At 38.0% G+C, this 19,443-nt stretch overlaps 1 protein-coding gene across 2 annotated transcripts in view; it reads right to left on the bottom strand.

Annotated features, from left to right (window-relative positions):
- The window catches only part of LOC115225701 (DNA repair protein complementing XP-G cells homolog), a 31,218-nt gene extending 12,288 nt beyond the window's left edge, over positions 1 to 18,930 (bottom strand). Inside the window, exons 1-8 of one of the 2 annotated variants that reach the window (XM_036514678.1) lie at positions 18,713 to 18,930; positions 16,772 to 16,872; positions 14,532 to 14,707; positions 10,775 to 11,019; positions 7,938 to 7,995; positions 7,008 to 7,151; positions 3,505 to 4,444; positions 2,209 to 2,477 (exon numbers count right to left, since the gene is read on the bottom strand). In XM_036514678.1, the coding sequence (XP_036370571.1) occupies positions 2,209 to 2,477; positions 3,505 to 4,444; positions 7,008 to 7,151; positions 7,938 to 7,995; positions 10,775 to 11,019; positions 14,532 to 14,707; positions 16,772 to 16,859 (1,920 nt within the window). In that variant the 5' untranslated portion in view covers positions 16,860 to 16,872; positions 18,713 to 18,930. Of the gene's footprint in view, positions 1 to 2,208; positions 2,481 to 3,504; positions 4,445 to 7,007; positions 7,152 to 7,937; positions 7,996 to 10,774; positions 11,020 to 14,531; positions 14,708 to 16,771; positions 16,873 to 18,712 lie in introns of both variants that reach the window. The other variant, XM_029796624.2, reaches the window with a different exon arrangement.
- Between the last annotated feature and the right edge of the window lie 513 nt (positions 18,931 to 19,443).

Genomic DNA, 19,443 nt, shown 5'->3' with positions numbered 1-19,443 from the left:
CTGTAGGTGCAGGAGTGGCTGTGTGGTAAGTAGCTTGTTTACCAACCACATGGTCCCAGCTTCAGTCCCACTGCGTGCCATCTTGGGCAAGTGTCTTTTATTATAGCCTTGTGAGTGGATTTGGTAGACGGAAACTGAAAGAAGCCCGTCGTATATATGTATATATATGTATGTGCATGTATGTTTGTGTGTCTGTGTTTATCCCCCTAGCATTGCTTGACAACTGATGCTGGTGTGTTTATGTCCCCGTCACTTAGCGGTTCGGCAAAAGAGACCGATAGAATAAGTACTGGGCTTACAAAGAATAAGTCCCGGGGTCAAGTTGCTCGATTAAAGGCGGTGCTCCAGCATGACCATAGTCAAATCACTGAAACAAGTAAAAAGAGAAGAAAAAAGAGAAAGAGAATACTGGACTATCCGTGACCTGTTGGGTCACTAGAAAAGTCTGAGTTTCCTAGCAACGGAGTCTTGTTTTGTAGGTTTTTCTTTTCTTTTCCAGGTTATTTTGCATGCTATGATTGAATGTGACATTGAAATCATGTGTAAATGACTCTTTTCCCCAGAAAAGGAAAGAGTTGGCTGCTATTTCTTGCATGCCTTGCTACTACATAACAGGTATTTTTGGTCCTTTATCGCAAATAGCTGTTATATGGTAGAAGGGCGTGCTAGAAATAGTAGTCAAATATTTGGAAGTGAGAGACGTTGAATGCACTCAAAAAAACCTAAGAAAGAAAATTATTTCACCCAGGTTATGAACAGGTCTTTAATGAAATATTCACCATATTTTTAAAGTCATTTTTACTTTAAAATATTTTTTAAATATGTCACAAAAAATTTTGTATTGGAATTCACTTGAAAATAATTAAAAAAACATTAAAATATTGTCTGTTTAAAGAAAACTAAAATATAAATACTTACTGTACAAACAGCTTACATTTTTGAAATTACATTCACTTAAAAATATTTCTAAATGATTAAAATATTGTGTTTAACAAAAGGGAAAATAGAAACAACTACTGTAAAAAACAAATAGTTTTCTTTGTCAAGCCACTGTGTCTAATAGAAACGTAAGAGTTTCTTCCCTTTCAGGTTTAAGTTATTTTCGGAATATTTTTCCATTATGCACTGTTTTGGGTATTTATACCACAAAAACCACTTGTCTGAATTACGCGAAACTTGTCTTATTCTGTTCATATTAACATTCCAGGGGCAACTTAATCCATAGTATTTTCCTATTATGCGCCAGTCTGACTTGGTAACATTGCAAGCAAGCAAGCAAGATTCAAGCTGACTTTTAATGTATTATAGATATTCCCCTCTCAGATTCACACACTCATTGCAGTGGTCCTTTGATTTTTCCAAGCCTTGTAAAAGAACTTGGAAGGTTGGGCCTCCAGCCAGGCCTTTCACAATACCCTTAAAGCAAGGAACTTTTCAGCACTCCCTTGTAAAGTTTGACACTGGTTGACACCAGCTTACTCCTTCTTCACACCCTTAAAAAATGCATCCACTCTCTCATCCTCTCCCATGACTCACTGTCCATGTCTTCTTTTTTGCTCACCTTCATTTAAACGATCTAGCCTCGTACTTTTTAAACATAAACATCTTAACCTTTTTGATACCAACCCAGCTGAAACCACCTCTGGCTCTGTAGTACAAATGTTTTGTTTCCAAAAGTTCTGAATAAAAATCTTCCACCAAACCTTAGCCACAATTTATGTCCCTAACACTAGCTTAACGATAGCTAAGTCATTTTACTAAATTCTTTGTTATATTTTAAATAATTGAAAGAAACACAGAGCATCTCAACAGAAGAAATACAGTAACAGAAGGGTTAAAATATATAATAGAGAAGCAATTCTTAACCCTTTCGATACCAACCCGCCTGAAACTGCCTCTGGCTCTGAAGTACAAATGTCTTGTTTTCATAAGTTTTGAATTAAAATCTTCCACCATTCCTTACTCACAATTTATATTCCTAACATTAGCTTAATGATAACTAAGTTATTTTACTAAATTCTTTGGTATATTTAAAATTAATTGAAAGAAACTCAGAGCATCTCAACAGAAGAAATATGGTAACAGAAGGGTTACACATAGACAATGGCATCATTGAAGCGTCAAGGCAACAAGATGATGCAGGATAAATTCAAAACAATAAGCTTTACATCTGGCAGACGAATCTGAACCCTAAAGGGCTAAACTTACCTGAGTGAGCCCTTCAAATTCATTTACTTCCACCTTCCTTTGGAAGTCTCTTACTACCTCCTCTTCTTCCTCCTCCTCCTTCTCTTCCTCCTCATCGTCTTCATTGTAAAGGGTGTGGATGCCAGCCCTGTCATCGGGCATCTGGTTGCCTTCTTCATTGGCCAGTGACACAGTTGCCATGGTGATGTCATGTGGCTGGTCACTGACAGAATGGAATCTGTCGTTGTAGAATTTTTCCACGTCTTCGATTTCGTTCACTTCGAGAAGGTCTTCTACATTGGAAGGGCATCAATGGTGGTGGCCGTGGTGGTTGTGATGGGAGAGTTGTGGTATTGGTGGTTATGAGGATGGAGGAGAGGTTGATGGTGGTGGTGTATACACAGTAATGGTTGTTATGGTGATGGAGGTGGAGTAGGAGTGATGGGGAAAGGGGAAAGAAAAGAGAAAACAGAGAATTAACATGAAAGATGTCCTCCAGAGATAATAGCAAATAATAATAATAATAATAATCTACAGCTGGATGCCCTTCCTAATGCCAACCACTTTACAGAGTGAACTGGATGTCTATTACATGTCGCTGGCACAGGTCAGGTTCTTTTTACATGTCACTGGCACAGGTGCCCTTTATGTGTCACTGGCACAAGTGCCTTTTGCTTGAATTTCTTTTTGATTCTGTCAGTTAGTTTGCTTGTAATAGTTACCCTTGAGCTGTCTATGCAACCATTTATTTGTTTTTTGCTTAGGAACCCAGGTGGAGAATAAAGTTAGACACAAGGGCCCAGGTCTGAGAGGGTTAATTTAGATTTGTTTTAAAAGAACCAGAGGCAGTTTCAGGTGGGTTGGTATCACAAGGGCTTAATGGTAAAAGCTTTTATTTTCATTCCCTTTGAAATTGCTCTTAAATGTGGTTTTAGACGTTTTGACTGCTCCATCAAGCATATAAGGCTGCCTGTTAAGAATTACCTCTTTCATGTTTAAATGTACACTAATTTTATATATATATATTCACACACACGCACATATATATGCATACATACACACACGCTCAACAAACTTCTAGTTTCCATCTACCAAATCCACTGACAAGGCTTTGGTCAGCCTGGGACTATACAAGCAGAAACTTGCCAAAGTGCCATACAATGGGTGGTTGGGAAGCAAGCTCCTTAATCTTATCAAAGACCTGCAGGCTCTTTCCAGTTGCAAATCTCCATGATGTCACATGACACACAGAAACCCTAGAAATTTTCAAACTTCACAGTAAGATATCAACATAAATCTTAATAAAATGTAACTTACCATCTTCGCTCTCGCCAGAATCTGATTGTATTTTCTTCTCTTCAAAGTCTTCATCTGGAACAATCACATCTTTTTTGGACTCATCATCAGTAATAACATCTTTTACAGTCACATCTATCTTAGCTGCATCATCTACAGTCACACCATTAGACAGCAGTGAACTGTTGTCCAGGCTGGTACCATGTTTCTCAGAACTAAGAGAATCTTTTAATCCACCGACAACACCTGGTTTATTTTCTGTTGCTGTCACACCTGATGCTGCCTTCTTTTGGTTTAAAACCGTTTTTGGTGGAACAGAATCCTCTTCTGATTCTCCACTGTCAGAATCTGACAAAGAAACCTTGGTTTCAAGTGTTTTACTGCTATTATTTTCTGGCTCTCCAAGAGATGTTTGGTCAGCACTGTGACTTCCTGATTCTGCAAATTTGGCCCAATTAAACAAAATATTTTTATCAACATTGAAAATATTTTGTGAATTAGCAGAGCCCTCACTATCTTCTTGCAATTTCACTTTTGAGTTCAGAAAATCCTTTTCCTGTTTAATGTTTGGCAGCTGTTCACATGGTTTCTTTTTGACACCATATTTCATCTCTTCAACCCACAGATTACCACTGGTATTTACAGAATCAGGACATTTATAAGATGGTGCTGGTTTTGATGATTCTCCATCCGAGTCCTCGCTATCCTTCATCTCTTCTTTCTTCTTTTCTATAACCTCGAGCGCAGTGTCTTTCTGCAGACCTTTCACAAATATGAAATGAGAGCTGTCTTCTGAAGCGATCTTCTGGATATTAACAACTTGGTCAATGATGCCAGATTCAGTAGAGATTTTCCCAGACTTTCTGGCAATTATCTCTTCTTGAACTTTATCGATTTGGTTTGTGATTTTGTTCTGCTTCAGAAGTTTTGATATTTGATACGAAGCAAAGCCACCAGCATCCTAATCAAATGTAAAAGAAAAATCAATAATTTAAAGCAGGGAAACTACAAGAAGAACAAGAAAGCATCAAAACTTTGGTAAAGCAAAATCAAGATTCCTTATTCTTTCACCCAAGGAATTGTTGAATTATACAACAAACCACTCCCATTAGTCGTTAGTTGTCAGGACACTGTATTCCTTCACTCTTTAGCATTTAATCTGGGCATATCTGGCCCAAATATTTTACCTGTTTTATGTTCAAACTAACCAGATCCAGCCTCTCACACCTACCCTACAATATCATTCTAAAAATATACAAACACACCATTGAAATCTCGAAGCTACAAGATAAAGCATGATTAATTCAAAGCAATGTGAATCAATAAGAATTACATTTGACAGAATAATCTGAATGCTAAAGGGTTAAAGAATTCCATGTTTTTTGAAATTCATCAACATCGTTTTTATTCTGCTGCCCTGTACTATCTCCTACACACACATCCTTGGTATCCCTGCTCCATCCATTCCAACTTGATGGTCCACTCTCACGCCATTTATACAACTTTCCAACTCCCCATCACCACCATCACACACATGCACCATCATCTCTTCTAAAATATAAGTTAGGTCATTCTTCTACAGCACTGGTTCTCAGTCAGGGTCCATATAAGATTTTTTTGGAGTCCACACAAGCAAAATGGTAAATTAGGGATCCACAGTAATAATTTAAGGGCCCATGAAAAAAAGTTTACTTTAGACGTGTTAATTGAAGAAACAGCCAAGTTTCTTTCTGTAATGTTTTACATAATTTAACATGTTTCCAGCCCCTGAAACCTGTTCTCTCAGAGAGTGCTGTTGCAAACCTATATGGGTGAATATGTGAAAAGCAAAATGGGAATTTTAAAAGAAGTCTCTATATAAAGCTAGAGTGCCCATGACTTTTGGAAGCAATTTTTCAGGTTCAGAATTGCTGAAGTATGGAATAAACCTACCTGCATCAGTAGTTAGCTGTTGGGACACCAGATTCTTCAAATCTTCCATGTTTCCTGAAATTCACCAACAGTACCCCTGATGCCCCCACCACTAACGGTTCTTTTTTTTTTCTTGAAGACTTATTCACAGTTCACTTCCTGTACAAGTTCTATGTACTGTTCATGTGGTTTTGGTTGCTTTTTCTGATAAGTTGTAGAGCACCAAAGAACTGTATTCAATAAATTGAATATTATTATTATGGCATCAAATGGCAATGGGTCTCCATCAGAATAAAATAGTAATCAAACAGGTCTTGCAAGGTACACAGTGACATCACTAGTGCTGGTGCCCCATAAAAAGCACCCAGTAGACTCTGTAAAGTGACTGGGGTTAGGAAAGGCCTCAAGCTGTAAAAACCGAGCCACACAAACACTAGAGCACAATGAGGTTCTTGGACCTATTGGATCCTGTCAAACTACCCAACTCATACCATTATCATCATCATCATCATCATAATCCTTTAACGTCTGTTTTCCATGCTGGCATGGGTTGGATGGTTTGACCAGAGCTGGGAAGCTGTACCAGGTTCCAGTCTGATTTGGCTTGGTTTCTACAGCTCGGTGCCCTTCCTAATGTCAACCACTCTGAGAGTGTGTTCTGGGGGCTTATAACGTGCCACCAGCATGAGTGTTTTTTTCGTGGCACCAGCACAGGATTCTTGCAGACCAATTCTTTTCACCAGGAGATGCAGCCTTAATACTTCTACTGTGGAGGACTGGAATTTAAAGGATGATAATGGTGACTACCCCCCAACGTTCCTACACACTCTTTTCTCTTTATAACTCTTTTACTGTTCACTTTTCTATCTTGTATTTTATTTTATGTTCTAGATAGTGACAATGTCGGGGTCTTTCCACCTGTCAGGTATAGTCTTCCCCAGTCAACAAAGAAGAAACAAAGAATGAAGATGGGATGTGAGGTGAGGGCTGCCATACCTGCAAATCTCACCTGGAATCCCATTGTCACTGGGAGAGGGCCCATTGCACCACATTAAGGGTTGTGGGTGAAGGGGTTGTCAAGCTCTGTCAGGATAACAAGACCTGGAATCTCTTCAAGCGCTGTGGGGGGTGGTGGTAGTATCTGTGGGGTCAACCCTATTCAAAAGTTCTTGAAAATGTTTGACCTACCTGTGAAGTATACACAGTTTTCTCAGTAAGGTGCCACTGGCTGATCTCACCAAAGCAATCACCTTTCTGCATAGGTCAAAGATTCTCTTAATTAAATCGTAGAATTCATGTTTTGTTCTCAATCTGCAAAACTTTGAATTTCTTCCAACTAATACTGTATTTTTGGGGGGTTGAAACTAAAACTACCTCATTATCCAAAGTATATTTCCTACTTACCAGACAGTAGGTATGAATCAAAAGAGATTTGGCTGCTATTTCTAGCAGGCTAACCAAACTCATAGAGGATCTCCCTTGAATCAAGGAGCTGAGAGGACAAGATAGCCATGACTGGAATGGAATTCTTTTAATCAGAAGTCTGCTCAGAGTTGACCTGGGGCTAAACAACAACAACAACATCAAACAAACAAACATCCTGTTAGATTTACCTCTGGTAATTCCTGAATCTGGTTCCATGATGACCGTTTCATGGATTCTTTGATTTCTTTGAGGAATTCATGTTGGATCTCAGGAGGCAATGCCTGGAATTCTTCAGAATCAACATTGATGTCTTTGATATTTTGATAACGGGACTGAAAATAGGTAAATAGATAAGTTTATAGATAGATGGATGGACAAATAGCTCAAACAGGTATGGTTGGCTGGCTGGATGATGGGTAAGAAGATGGATGCATGGATACATAGATGGGTGGATAGACAGATAGAATAAATAAATAGATTGATGGATAGACAGATAAATAGATGCATGGATGGATTGATAGATGGAGTAATAGATTTATTGTTTGTTCCTTTTCAAGCCATCCCTCACTCATTTGGGCCAGTTTCCCGGTTTCCTTGGCATATAGGTTCCCCACCTGGACAGGACGCAAGTTTGTCGCAGGTGAGCTGCAAGATGCAGGAGGAAAGAGTGAGAGAAAGTTGTGGCGAAAGAGTCAGCAGAAGTTCGCCATTACCTTCTGCCGGAGCCATGTGGATCTTAGGTGTTTCGCTCATAAACACACACATTGCTTGGTCTGAGATTCGAACCCGTGATCCCTCGACTGCAAGTCCACTGCTCTAACTACGAGGCCATGTGCCTCCACAGAGTAATAGATAGATAGAGGCAAATAGATATAGCTAGACGGATGGATGGAAACAAATATATATACAGATGGATGGATGGATAAAGATAGACAGTTTAGTAAATGAATAGATAGATATATATACATACTTTGGTGATAAGACTGAAAATAGAAACCAGGTCTGTATGTCTATAGATAGATGACAGGACAAATAAGTAGGTTTGTGGAGAGATGGTTGGTGAAAGGAAGCGTCAGGAAAAAGGTGAAAATAAAAGGGGCCAAAAAAGATTAACTTACATCTAACATGGAATGGTGGTGATCCCAAGGGTCTTCCTCATTCAGCTCATCAAAGTATCTTCACAATTAGAAAACAAAACAAAGCATAAATAAAGGGGTGGCAGAGAGTTGGGTAGAATTGGTGAAGTGTTGGATGAAATTATTTGTGGGATTTGTTTACATCAGTGGTTCTCAACCATTTTTTTACCTATGGATCCCTTCAGTTCCTATTCTACTCTACTGGACCCTCAGTGTGCCGGGTGAAATGCTCAATGGAATTTTGTCTGTCTTTATGTTTCCTTTAGGTGCAGAAGTGGCTGTGTGGTAAGCAAAAATCTTGCCTTTTTCTGTCTGCATTGGTATGTATAAAAAACAGTGAGGTTTCTTGCTCTGACATTTGACATAATTCAACCTACACAAATGAATGTGTGAAAAGCAAAATAGGAATTTTGAAAGAAGTTTCTATAAAACTAGTTTTTAAGCATTGAATGGCTATGGGAGTCCACCAGAATTAAATAGTAATAAAAGAGGGTCCAACCAAGCAAAATAGTAAATTGGGGACCTACAGCAGTATTTTAAGGGCCCCTGAAAAAATAGTAATCAAAGAGAGTTCATAGAAAAAAATGGTTGGGAACCCCTAATTTAGATTTATGTATTGGGATGTATTGCAAGAAACAGCTAGGTTTCTAACATTTTACATAATTCAACCTACACAAATTAATGTGTGAAAAATAAAATAGGGATTTTGAAAGAAGTTACTATAAAACTAGTTTTTAAACATTGAATGACTATGGGAGTCCACCAGAATAAAATAGTAACCAAAGGGGTCCAAAGATTAAAAAAATGGCTGAAAACCCTTGGTTTAGATTTATTAGGAATTGTGTGAAAAAATAAATTATTAAAATATTTTGTGTATTGTAGAAATAAAAGTGATTTATTGCAGGTGTCCAAGGGTCATATTGGATCCTGATTGAGGACCATTGATTTATAGCATGTTATGTTTCAGGTCATCTTTGACTTACTTCACCCCAAAGTAGATAAAATAAGCAAGAAACTATTGGAGGGGAAACATACATCCTCATAGTGAAATCACTCAAATCAGTGTGCGTGTGTGTGTGTCATCATCATCATTTAACGTCTGCTCTCCATGCTGGCATGGGTTGGACGATTTGACTGAGAACTGGTGAACCAGATGGCTGCACCAGGCTCCAACCTGATCTGGCAGTGTTTCTACAGCTGGAAGCACTTCCTAATGCCAACCACTCCAAGAATGTAGTGGGTGCTTTTATATGCCACTGGCACGAGGGCCAGTCAGGCGGTACTGGCAACAGCCACGCTCAAATGGTGTTTTTTACATGCCACCTGCACAGGAGCCAGTCCAGCGGCACTGGCAATAACCTTGCTCAAATATTTTTTCATGTGCCAGTAAGGTGACACTAGTAATGATCATGCTTGAATGGTGCTTTTTACATACCACTGGCATGGAAGCCAGTCAGCTGCTCTGGCAACGATCACGCTTGGATAGTGCTCTTAGCGCTCCACTAGCACAGATGCCAGTCATGCGGTGCTGTCATTGAATTTGATTTTGATTTCAATTTCACAACAGGTCTTCGCAAACAGAGTTTAGTGTCCAATGAAGGAAAGGTATGCATAAGTTGGCTGGTTACACCCTTGGCATAGGCCACAGGTTATGGTCTCACTTGGCTTGCCGGGTCTTCTCAAGCACATCATATTTTCAAAGGTCTCAATCATTAGTCATTATCTCGGTGAGGCTTAATGTTCGAAGGTCGTGCTTCACCACCTCATCCCAGGTCTACCTCTTCCACAGGTTCCCTCAACCACTAGGGTGTGACCCTTTTTTACACAGCTATCCCCATCCATTCTCACCACATTTTTTTCTCTCTGAAGATATTATGCTCAGGTCGTATGAATATTTAATTCATATTTACTTAACATTAATTGAAACAGCTGTAGGGGATGATGATTAATTGGCTGTTAATAATAAACAATTATTATCTTTCCAATCTCCATTTTCTTCTCATATATATATGTATGTATGTATGTATGTTTGAGTTCCGTGCATATGGCAAACCCTACTTTTTTTCCATTGGGGGCTTATATGCCCCAATATTAGACTATTTTACCTTGGTCAATGCATGATGATTGCTTTAAGCTTATAGAAATATCATTATTATTATTATTATTTATGAAAGTGTAAAATTTGGCACCGCTTACCAAATAATCATAGAAAACGCACATGGAAAGTTTGTTTACAAAAAGTAACTATGAAATTATAATTCTTAAATCTGATGGAAGGAAACTAGAGGTCCCTCTTCCATGGAGTTGATTTTTTCAACTAAAAATTCTTCAAGGCAGAACCCAAGCATGGCTGCAGTCTAATGACTGAGACGAGTAAAAGATAAAAAAAACAAACGACATGGTTCCGAGTTCAGTCCCACTGTGTGGCACCTTGGGCAAGTGTCTTCTACTATTGCCTCAGGCAGTGAGGCAATAGTGAGTGGATTTGGTAGAAGGAAACTGAAAGAAGCCTGTCATGTGTGTGTGTGTATTTGTGTGTTTGTCCTCTACCACTGCTTGACAACCCCTGTTGGTGTGTTTACATCCCCCATAACATAGTGATCTGGCAAAAGACACATAAAATAAGTACCAAGTTTAAGAAAGAAAAAGAAAGCCCTAGGGTTGATTCATTTGACCAAAAATTCTTCAAGGCAGTGCCCCAGCATGGCCACAGTAAAAGATAAAATATTAAAATAAATGTGAAAAAAAAAAAAGCAAACAACCACCCCCAAAACAAATTTTTCCCAAACCCAAGAATTCTGTCAAACAAAGCAACTCACTTCTGGCTTGTTTCTGGGAGTTCATCCAGTTCAAACAAGTCCCGTTGGCGAGGTTTAGAAGAGATGAGGCGGGCAACAGTTTTTGAAGGGGATTCCTCAGCATTACTATTACCACCTTTCTTTTTGGGGCTGTTCTTCTCAATGGTTTTGTTCAAGAGTTGCTGTTTTAGAATATTGTGGAGAAGCTTGTTGGAAATTTCACCTGATTTATCAGCAGCAGTTTCTTTTTGTTCACGACGGTGAGCCTGAGAGAGAAGTGAAAGACAGATAAATAGAGAGAGAGAGAAGTAGGTAGACAGAGAGAGAGAGAGAGATAAGTAGATAGATAGAAAGAGAGAGAGATATATATAAGTATATAGATAGAAAGAGAGAGAGAGAGAGAGAGAGAGATAAGTAGATAGATAGAAAGAGAGAGAGCAAGACATACTGAGATTTGTTGGAAGTCAACAAACATGAGGACAGAGGTACACAATACACAGTATTTAATCCTCCTCCTCCTCCTCATCATCATTTAATGTATTTTCCAAGCTGGCATGGGTTGGATGGCTAGACTGGTAAGAACTGGTAAGGCCAGGAACCACTCCAGGTTCCATAGTCTGTTCTGGCATGGTTTCTATGGCTGGATGCCCTTCCTAATGCCACCCACTCCACAGAGTGTACCAACTGCTATTTATGTAGTACCATCACCAGAGCATTTTACTTGGCAGCAGCACCCACACCAATGCTACCATTAACTGCAGCAAGTGGTTAGAGGTTTTACTCCATGGTTTGGACAAACCCTCTCCCTTTTTCTGCAAGAAGCAGAGACACCCTCAGTGACACTTTTTACAAAAGACAGTTTTTGAGATTTTTCTAAACCTTTTTCATGAAACATCTCTTTGCAGGGCAAGAATCAAATACTTTTAGAAGCAGAGAATATCAGTTCTGTTTTTTTGGGTGGATAATTAATATCATTTCAGGAATAGTCATGAAATTTAATTAAGTAGTCAAGGGGTTAACATTGCATTCATGATTTACAACTAACAGGTTCAAATCAAACATAAGGCAGTATTATGCTCACACTAAGGCAGCAAGCTGGCAGAAACGTTAGCACGCCGGGCGAAATGCGTAGCTGTATTTCGTCTGCCGTTACGTTCTGAGTTCAAATTCCGCCGAGGTCGAGTTTGCCTTTCATCCTTTCGGGGTTGATAAATTAAGTACCAGTTACACACTGGGGTCGATATAATCAACTTAATCCGTTTGTCTGTCCTTGTTTGTCCTCTCTGTATTTAGCCCCTTGTATTATGCTCACACTACCTCAAAGATGGTAACCATCTCCTATCAGGGCTGGATTAAGACCCATAGAGGCCCTGAGCACTTAAAAGATTCTGGTGCCGCCATATATTTGTAATTCAAAATATAAACAATAATAAACCATAAAATATATTTTTATTTTTCAAAGTGAAACAAAACTAACAGTAAGATGGAGAATAATGTTTAGTTCTGTATATTTTCATTTTATTTATATTTTACAAGTTTTCTCCTACTTTTCTTAATTGCAAAGTCTTTGATCAAATCTTCACTATAACACCATGAAGACTGAAAAATTATATTTCCAATCATATTCTTGGATAGGCTGCCAATCAGTCAAAGGATTACAACTCATTTTGTTGGCTGAGTGAACTGAAGCGATGTGAAATGAAATGATTTACTCAAGAACACAACATGTTGCCCAATCCAGGAATTGAAACCACTATCTTACGATCATGAGTCCAACATTCTAACCACTAAGCCGTGCAAAATTTAGTAATCCTGTAACTGACTGGCATCCTATCCAAGGGAGAATATATTTGACACAGAATATTATTTTAGCAAGTTTAAAGTGATTTCATTTGTGCTGTAAACCAGTTACCATTTCTGTGTCCCTCCCCACCACTTCCCCCGATGCCCAAAGCACATGCTTATTTTGCTTAATGGTTAACCCTTTCGTTACCAAACCGCCCAAAGCAGCCCGAAAAAAATTTTGGTTAATGTGACCAAACCCGCCCGTATTTATCTATTCATATTTAAATGAGAATATCAGAGCAAATCTCTTTAGTACATTCGTGAAAACACTGATTATACTTCGTAAACAGTCCATCTACAGTTTTGTACAACGATCGAAGTGTAATTTTAATTCCGTGAATTTTGGGAGATTTTTTTCCGAAATTTGTTCCTATTGTTATCAAAATTTGTAATTCTGACAAAAAATGGATACGAATTTCATTATATCAAGCAGCGAGTCAGAATTCGAAGGATTTTCTACTGAAGACCTTGATAAATCTAACTTTATGACTGAAAAAAAAAAAGCACGTGGTATTTGATAATGAATCTGATGTTTCATTTTCCGAAAGTGAAAACAGTGAATCCGAGAGCTCCGACAGCGATAAAGAAAATGGATTGGCACCTGAATGGAGTGAAAATTTAAAAACTGTTTCTTTCGGTGATTTTTATGAAGAAACTGGACCAAGCCACAGACTTTCCCAGGAGAGTAAAGCCTTAGACTATTTCTTTTTACTTTTTCGAATGAGCCTATTTGAAATCATTACAGCAGAAACGAACCGTTATGCTAAATGTAAACAGCGAAAGAAAGGATAGTTTGTGGTTTCCCACAACCTTAAATGAAATTAAGACTATTTGGCCATAAATATTATTATGGGTATCAGAAAGTTACCCAGAATAACAAATTCTATCGTAAAATTTTGTTGTATACCCAATTGAATATTAGCTAATAACCCATTTTCTATAGCGATGTTTGAACAAAATTTTAATAATTTTATATTTTGTTCAATTTACCTGTATCTACCTGCAATTAGAGTCACTTTGTGACAAAAATTATAGTATAGAATTGGTTGAGAACATTTCATTAAATTATCTTCCAAAAATCACATTAATATATTAATAAATAAAAAAGTTATAGTTGTTTAATGAAACCAGACTAAATTTATGATTATAGTAGAAATTAATTGAAACACATAAGGGGTGTATTTTGGTCAGAAATATAGTAACAAAAGGGTTAATCCAGTGTTCTCTCCTATAATCCATGGTCTGTATTCAGTTACCCCAATCAACCTAAATCAGAGATGTGCACATGTACACACTGTCTCACCATCATGTAGCAATGTAACCAGCAAGCCACCATGTAGCCATCTGACAACACTGTCATGTAATTTTCCCAGTATGCCAGCATGCGTGGAGGCACATGGCTTAGTGGTTAGGGTGTTGCACTCAGGATTGTACAATTGTGGTTTCAATTCCTGGACCAAGTGACGCATTGTGTTGTTTAGCAAAACACTTGTCTTCATGTAGGCGCAGGAGTGGCTGTGTGGTAAGTAGCTTGCTTACCAACCACATGTGTTTGTCCTCACAGCATCGCTTGACAACCGATGCTGGTGTGTTTAAGTCCCCGTAACTTAGCGGTTCAGCAAAAGAGACCGATAGAATAAGTACTAGGCTTACAAAGAACAAGTCCTGGGGTCAATTTGCTTGACTAAAAGGCAGTGCTCCAGTATGGCCACAGTCAAAATGACTGAAATAAGTAAAAGAGTATCTGCCTTGAAGGATGATAAAATAAGTACCAATCAAACACTGGTGTCGATGTGAATGACTTTCCTGTGAAGATTGCTGGTCTTGTTTCAAAATTAGAATTCTTATGATGTACGATTGTCTCCCTACTTCCAATGTCTAATCCTCACTCAACCATTTCCTACAGAGATTAGGAAAACAGAATCCCACTTACCAAAGTTTGCCATTTCAACACTGGTACACCACCATCGAATACGAATATTGGTTTGATCCGGTAGTAAAGCAGCTTGCAGACACGGTTGAACAGTACGATAAGGTGGGCGTTGGGGACAGGATTTCCAGAACGATCCCTCATTCCTTTCGCAGCTTGGTGAAGCCAGAGACTGACATCTGGAGTAAAAAAATGTTAAGGAAAAGATACGGACTAAACGGTATGGCTGTCACCATTATTATCACTTTGATAACCTTCACTGCCATTATTTACCATATAAGGAAGCAAGCTGGCAAAATCATTAGCTTACCAAGCGAAATATTTAGCAGTATTTCGTCTTTATGTTCTGAGTTCAAATTCTGCCAAGGTCGGTTTTGCCTTTCATCCTTTCGGGGTCGATTAAATAAATACCAGTTACGCACTAGGGTCGATATAATCGATTTAATCCGTTTGTTCTCTCTGTGTTTAGCCACTTGTGGGTAGTAAAGAAATAGGTATTTCGTCTGTCTTTATATTCTGAGTTCAAATACCGCCGAGGTCGACTTTGCCTTTCATCCTTTTGGGGTCAATAAATTAAGTACCAGTTTCGCACTGGGGTCGATGTATTCGACTAGTCCCCTCCCACAAAATTTCAGGCCTTGTGCCTTTAGTAGAAAGGATTATTTACCACGTATGCAATGGTGCAAAGGAAAACACCCATTGGATGTCAATAAATGAACAATTGAGAAAAATGGGTTCAAAGGTCAAAACTGGATGTTTTTCCATACAATCTGTAGTAAATGACTGCAGTTTGAATATCAAGGGTTCTACTAGTTTTATGAATGAGACAAGGTTAAAGTTGTGAAAAGTTTTCGGTTCTCAAAAAGGCCACTTTTCTGGGTCATGTCTGCTTACCTGAGAAAAATGGTGTATCTTGTTCAAATATTAAGATATCTGAAAAATTTTAAGTGTTCTGAAATCTGTGAGTTATGCTCTTTCTGAATAAACCATTTCAAATTTTTCATTATATTAATGGTTTTTCCAGAGATGTAGCACACACACTCACACACACACGTGTGTGTGTGTGCTTCTTTGGTGATAGTTGTAAATGAGCATCACCATCATACAAGTGGTGTTGTTTGTTTCCAGTTTTCCAAGAAAATTGTGTCTGACCATGGGAAACATTAGCTTTCTTGGAAACAGAGGGTTGGTGACAGGAAGAGCCTCCAGCTGTAGAAAGTTTGCCTCAACAAATTCTTTCTGACCCATGCAAGCATGGAAAAGTGGATAGAAACATTTTGTGTAAGTAGCTTGCTTATCAACCTGGTGTGTTTACGTACCCATAACTTAGCAGTTCGGCAAAAGAGACTGATAGAATAAGTACTAGGCTTACAAAGAATAAGTCCTGGGGTCGATATACTTGACTAAAGGCGGTGCTCCAGCATGGCCACAGTCAAATAACTGAAGCAAGTAAAAGAGTATATATAAATATATATGTGTGTGTGTGTGTGTGTGTATATATATATATATATATATACATATATATATATACACACACACACACACACAAACACAGAGGGAGGGAGAGCAATGGTGTTTGATGAAAGAATTTGTAATATCTTAATATTTGTTCTGTGCAGAGTTGCAGTGACTCCCTTGTCACTCCCAATCTTCGGAAAAACCATAAACCAATAACATTGTGTATTTTGTCTCTGATCACTAAGTGCTATTTCTTATTTGCTTCTATCTAGAAATCAAAGGAAATCACGACTGGTCCCTTCAAATTTTGCTTTCCTGGCCTGGACATCAATGTTTTTAAACTGACCTATTTTTCATTACATTTCAGACAGATTCATTGCTGAGTTACTGAAGCAGAAATATCATTATAGCAAATATTCTGCTCAATACCACAGATTTGCTTCTCAGTTATTTGACCATAACCATTTGTGCATGTCCCTTAGTGGCTGACAAAATATGCATCTCTGATGATAAGCAGGAGTGGTTGGGGAGCATCACAGCCATGCATTGAGAGGGATTCTTGGGGATTTGAATAAATGTAAGAAAAGCATAGCTTGAAGGAAATATTAGCCTCTTTTCATACTTTCTAGGGGTAAGCAAATAGGAAATAACAATTGCTACCGAAGGACAAAACTTGTGTTATTGGTCCAGTGGAAATATGTAAGTATGCAGTTGATGTGACACTAAAAAAATAAAAATAAACAAAAGCACAAAAACAGGAAACAAAGAATGAGTGGAAAGGATACCAATGGCAAGAATTTTGCCCTCGAGTGCTTCCAGTCGAACTGGCTTCCCAACAGGTTGAAGCAGAGACCAAAGGCCGTGAACTCCCATTGGTAGAATAAATCTGAAAGTATATAAATAAACCTCTATATAATAATAGCCAATATACACACACACACACACACAAGGTGCAATGGGCAAATTGTTGCCATTTTATATTTTCAATTTCAAGCATGCACCTTGTCTGCTTTTGATTTTGTTGACTACACAGTATAGTAGGATCAGTTGGGCACTGTCTGTGAGAAAAACAGATGCAGATTCACTCTGCCAGAAATTTGGAAACGACATGCTGTACCTGCTTAGCATTTGCACCAGAAGCTCCAACACGAACATTTCAGAGTGTTTGGGAGTCAATCTGAAGACAGTGCACGTACCAAGAGTGATGGAAATCAAACATCCAGTGAACATCATGATGTTTGGAGTGATCACTAGTGATGGCGACGTTATGCCTCCATTCATCTTGCCACACAGCCTCACACTCAACACAGAGGTCTACATCACGTGCTGCCCTGGGTCAAGAAGGTGTCTGCTGGAAGACCCTATTCTGCACCATGCCACACAAGCAGGAGAACCCAGTCATGGCTGTCAGACAATTTCTGCGACCACATCACCCCTAACATCTGGCCACTTAACTCCCCAGACTGCAACCCCCTTGATTATTATGTGTGGGGCCCAATTGAGAAAGAGACCAACAAAACTCCTTGTAACACCAAAGATAAACTAAAGGCAAGGATTATGGCAGCATTTACCAACTTAAGAAAGGAGACTGTCCAGAAGAGTTGCAGGAGATTCTGAAGTCTTCTGAAGGCTGTGGTTGAAGCCAATGGCGATTTTATTGAATAAATTTACTCTTTTAGTATTTTAAGATATTTTTATACTATTTTGGTAAATATATCTGTTAAAATGAGATATCAGGGTTATTTTCACTTTTGTGTAATTTAGACAAAGTATTCACTGCACCCTGTAATATATCATTTATCTTTTACTTGAGTCATTACACTGTGGCCATGCTGGGGCACTGCCACATCAAATTTTTTAGTTGAATGAATCAATCCCAGCACACTCTTACTTGTTCAAGCCTGGTACTTCTATTGGTCACTTTTGCTGAACTGCTAAGCTACAGGGACGTAAACAGACCAACACAGTCACAAAGACACACACATGTATATATATATATATATATATATATATATATATATAATATATATATATATATATATATATATATGATAGGCTTCTTTCAGTTTCCATCTACCAAATCCACTCACAAGGTTCTGGTCAGCTATTTTTCAATGACCTTTACTACAAATACTTTTCAGGGTGTGTAAATTACTATTATATCGGAATTTTGCGTGAAAAGAAAAAAATGATTCCGCACAGACACATACTGACACACATCATTGTTTCTTTCGAAATTTCAATTTTCCTTTTATAGATATACGTGACGTATAACAGTACGTGTACGAACCCACAAAATTTATTGTTTTCATATTAAATTCCGATACAATGGTAATCTACAAAGACTGAAAGGTATTTACAGAACATTTCATAAAACAAAATATTAAAGTATTTTTCTGAAAGTTACGAGTAAAGAAAACCGACTCGTGTGAATTTTCGGAAACCCCACCGCCACTCTAGGAAAATCATTTCCCCACATATTCCAATATGATCGGAATCTACGCCATCCGAAGCGTATTTGTAGAAAAATTCCTTACAAAATATCCATTTTACTGGAAGCCGAGGGGAAGACATGTGGACACATGCCTTCTCTTTTAATCTTTTCTGGCAAATTTTGTACACCTGAACGTGAGCCCTGCATATGCAATAAGCTGATATATTATATCATACGATATTATATTATAAATCATTATTTATTAAATTATAAACGATGCAAAAATACTCACAGCTGACATCAAAGAGCTTTTGTTTGTGATTGTTGCACTTTTGTGTTTTCTATTGTCAGAAGATTTCCACTTCCGTTCGATGTAAAGCTTTATGTAAAACCGGTGTCTCTACTTAAAATCCCTCTTTGTATTTATTTCCACAAAAGTGTGAGACTGCGGACATATGCTTTCTGGCTGTGACCGTCAGAAACCAGCGAAGCAGTTATGTTTCGCTTTTGGAAATTTGTAACCAATGACGATGTTGTTCACATATATATATGATATAAAACAAAATATAAAATAAATAAAAATATCGACTTTATTGATTGCAGAAAGATGAAGGCAAAGTGATCTCCGGTGACATTTGAGTTTAGGATGGAAAGAGATTTCTCGTTTAACCTTTCATAACTCTTTTATATTTTGGAATATTTAGAAAATGTTTGCGAATTTGTCTTCTACACACAGGAATTCATACGATTATGCAAAAAAAAATGTGTGTGTGTGTGATTAAAGGGCGATTTAGCTGTTATTTTTAGCACACCTCATGGCCACCTGATAAATTCCTGGTTTCTTTGTCACTGCGACATGTACTGGTATTTTTCAATATTTTCTTCCCCATAAACACTTTTAATGGTTCATTGCTGCGATTTAAACCAAAACTTTAGATTGTCCGTATTTTAAACTCTGATTTAAAAACAAAGCAAAAGAATTCGAAAAAGAGTGGAAAATTTAGGATTTATGGAGAAAGAGGA

This window comes from Octopus sinensis, linkage group LG28, assembly GCF_006345805.1.
Source record: "Octopus sinensis linkage group LG28, ASM634580v1, whole genome shotgun sequence".
Taxonomy (NCBI): Eukaryota; Metazoa; Mollusca; class Cephalopoda; order Octopoda; family Octopodidae; genus Octopus; species Octopus sinensis.
This window is presented reverse-complemented; position numbering and strand designations above follow the sequence as displayed.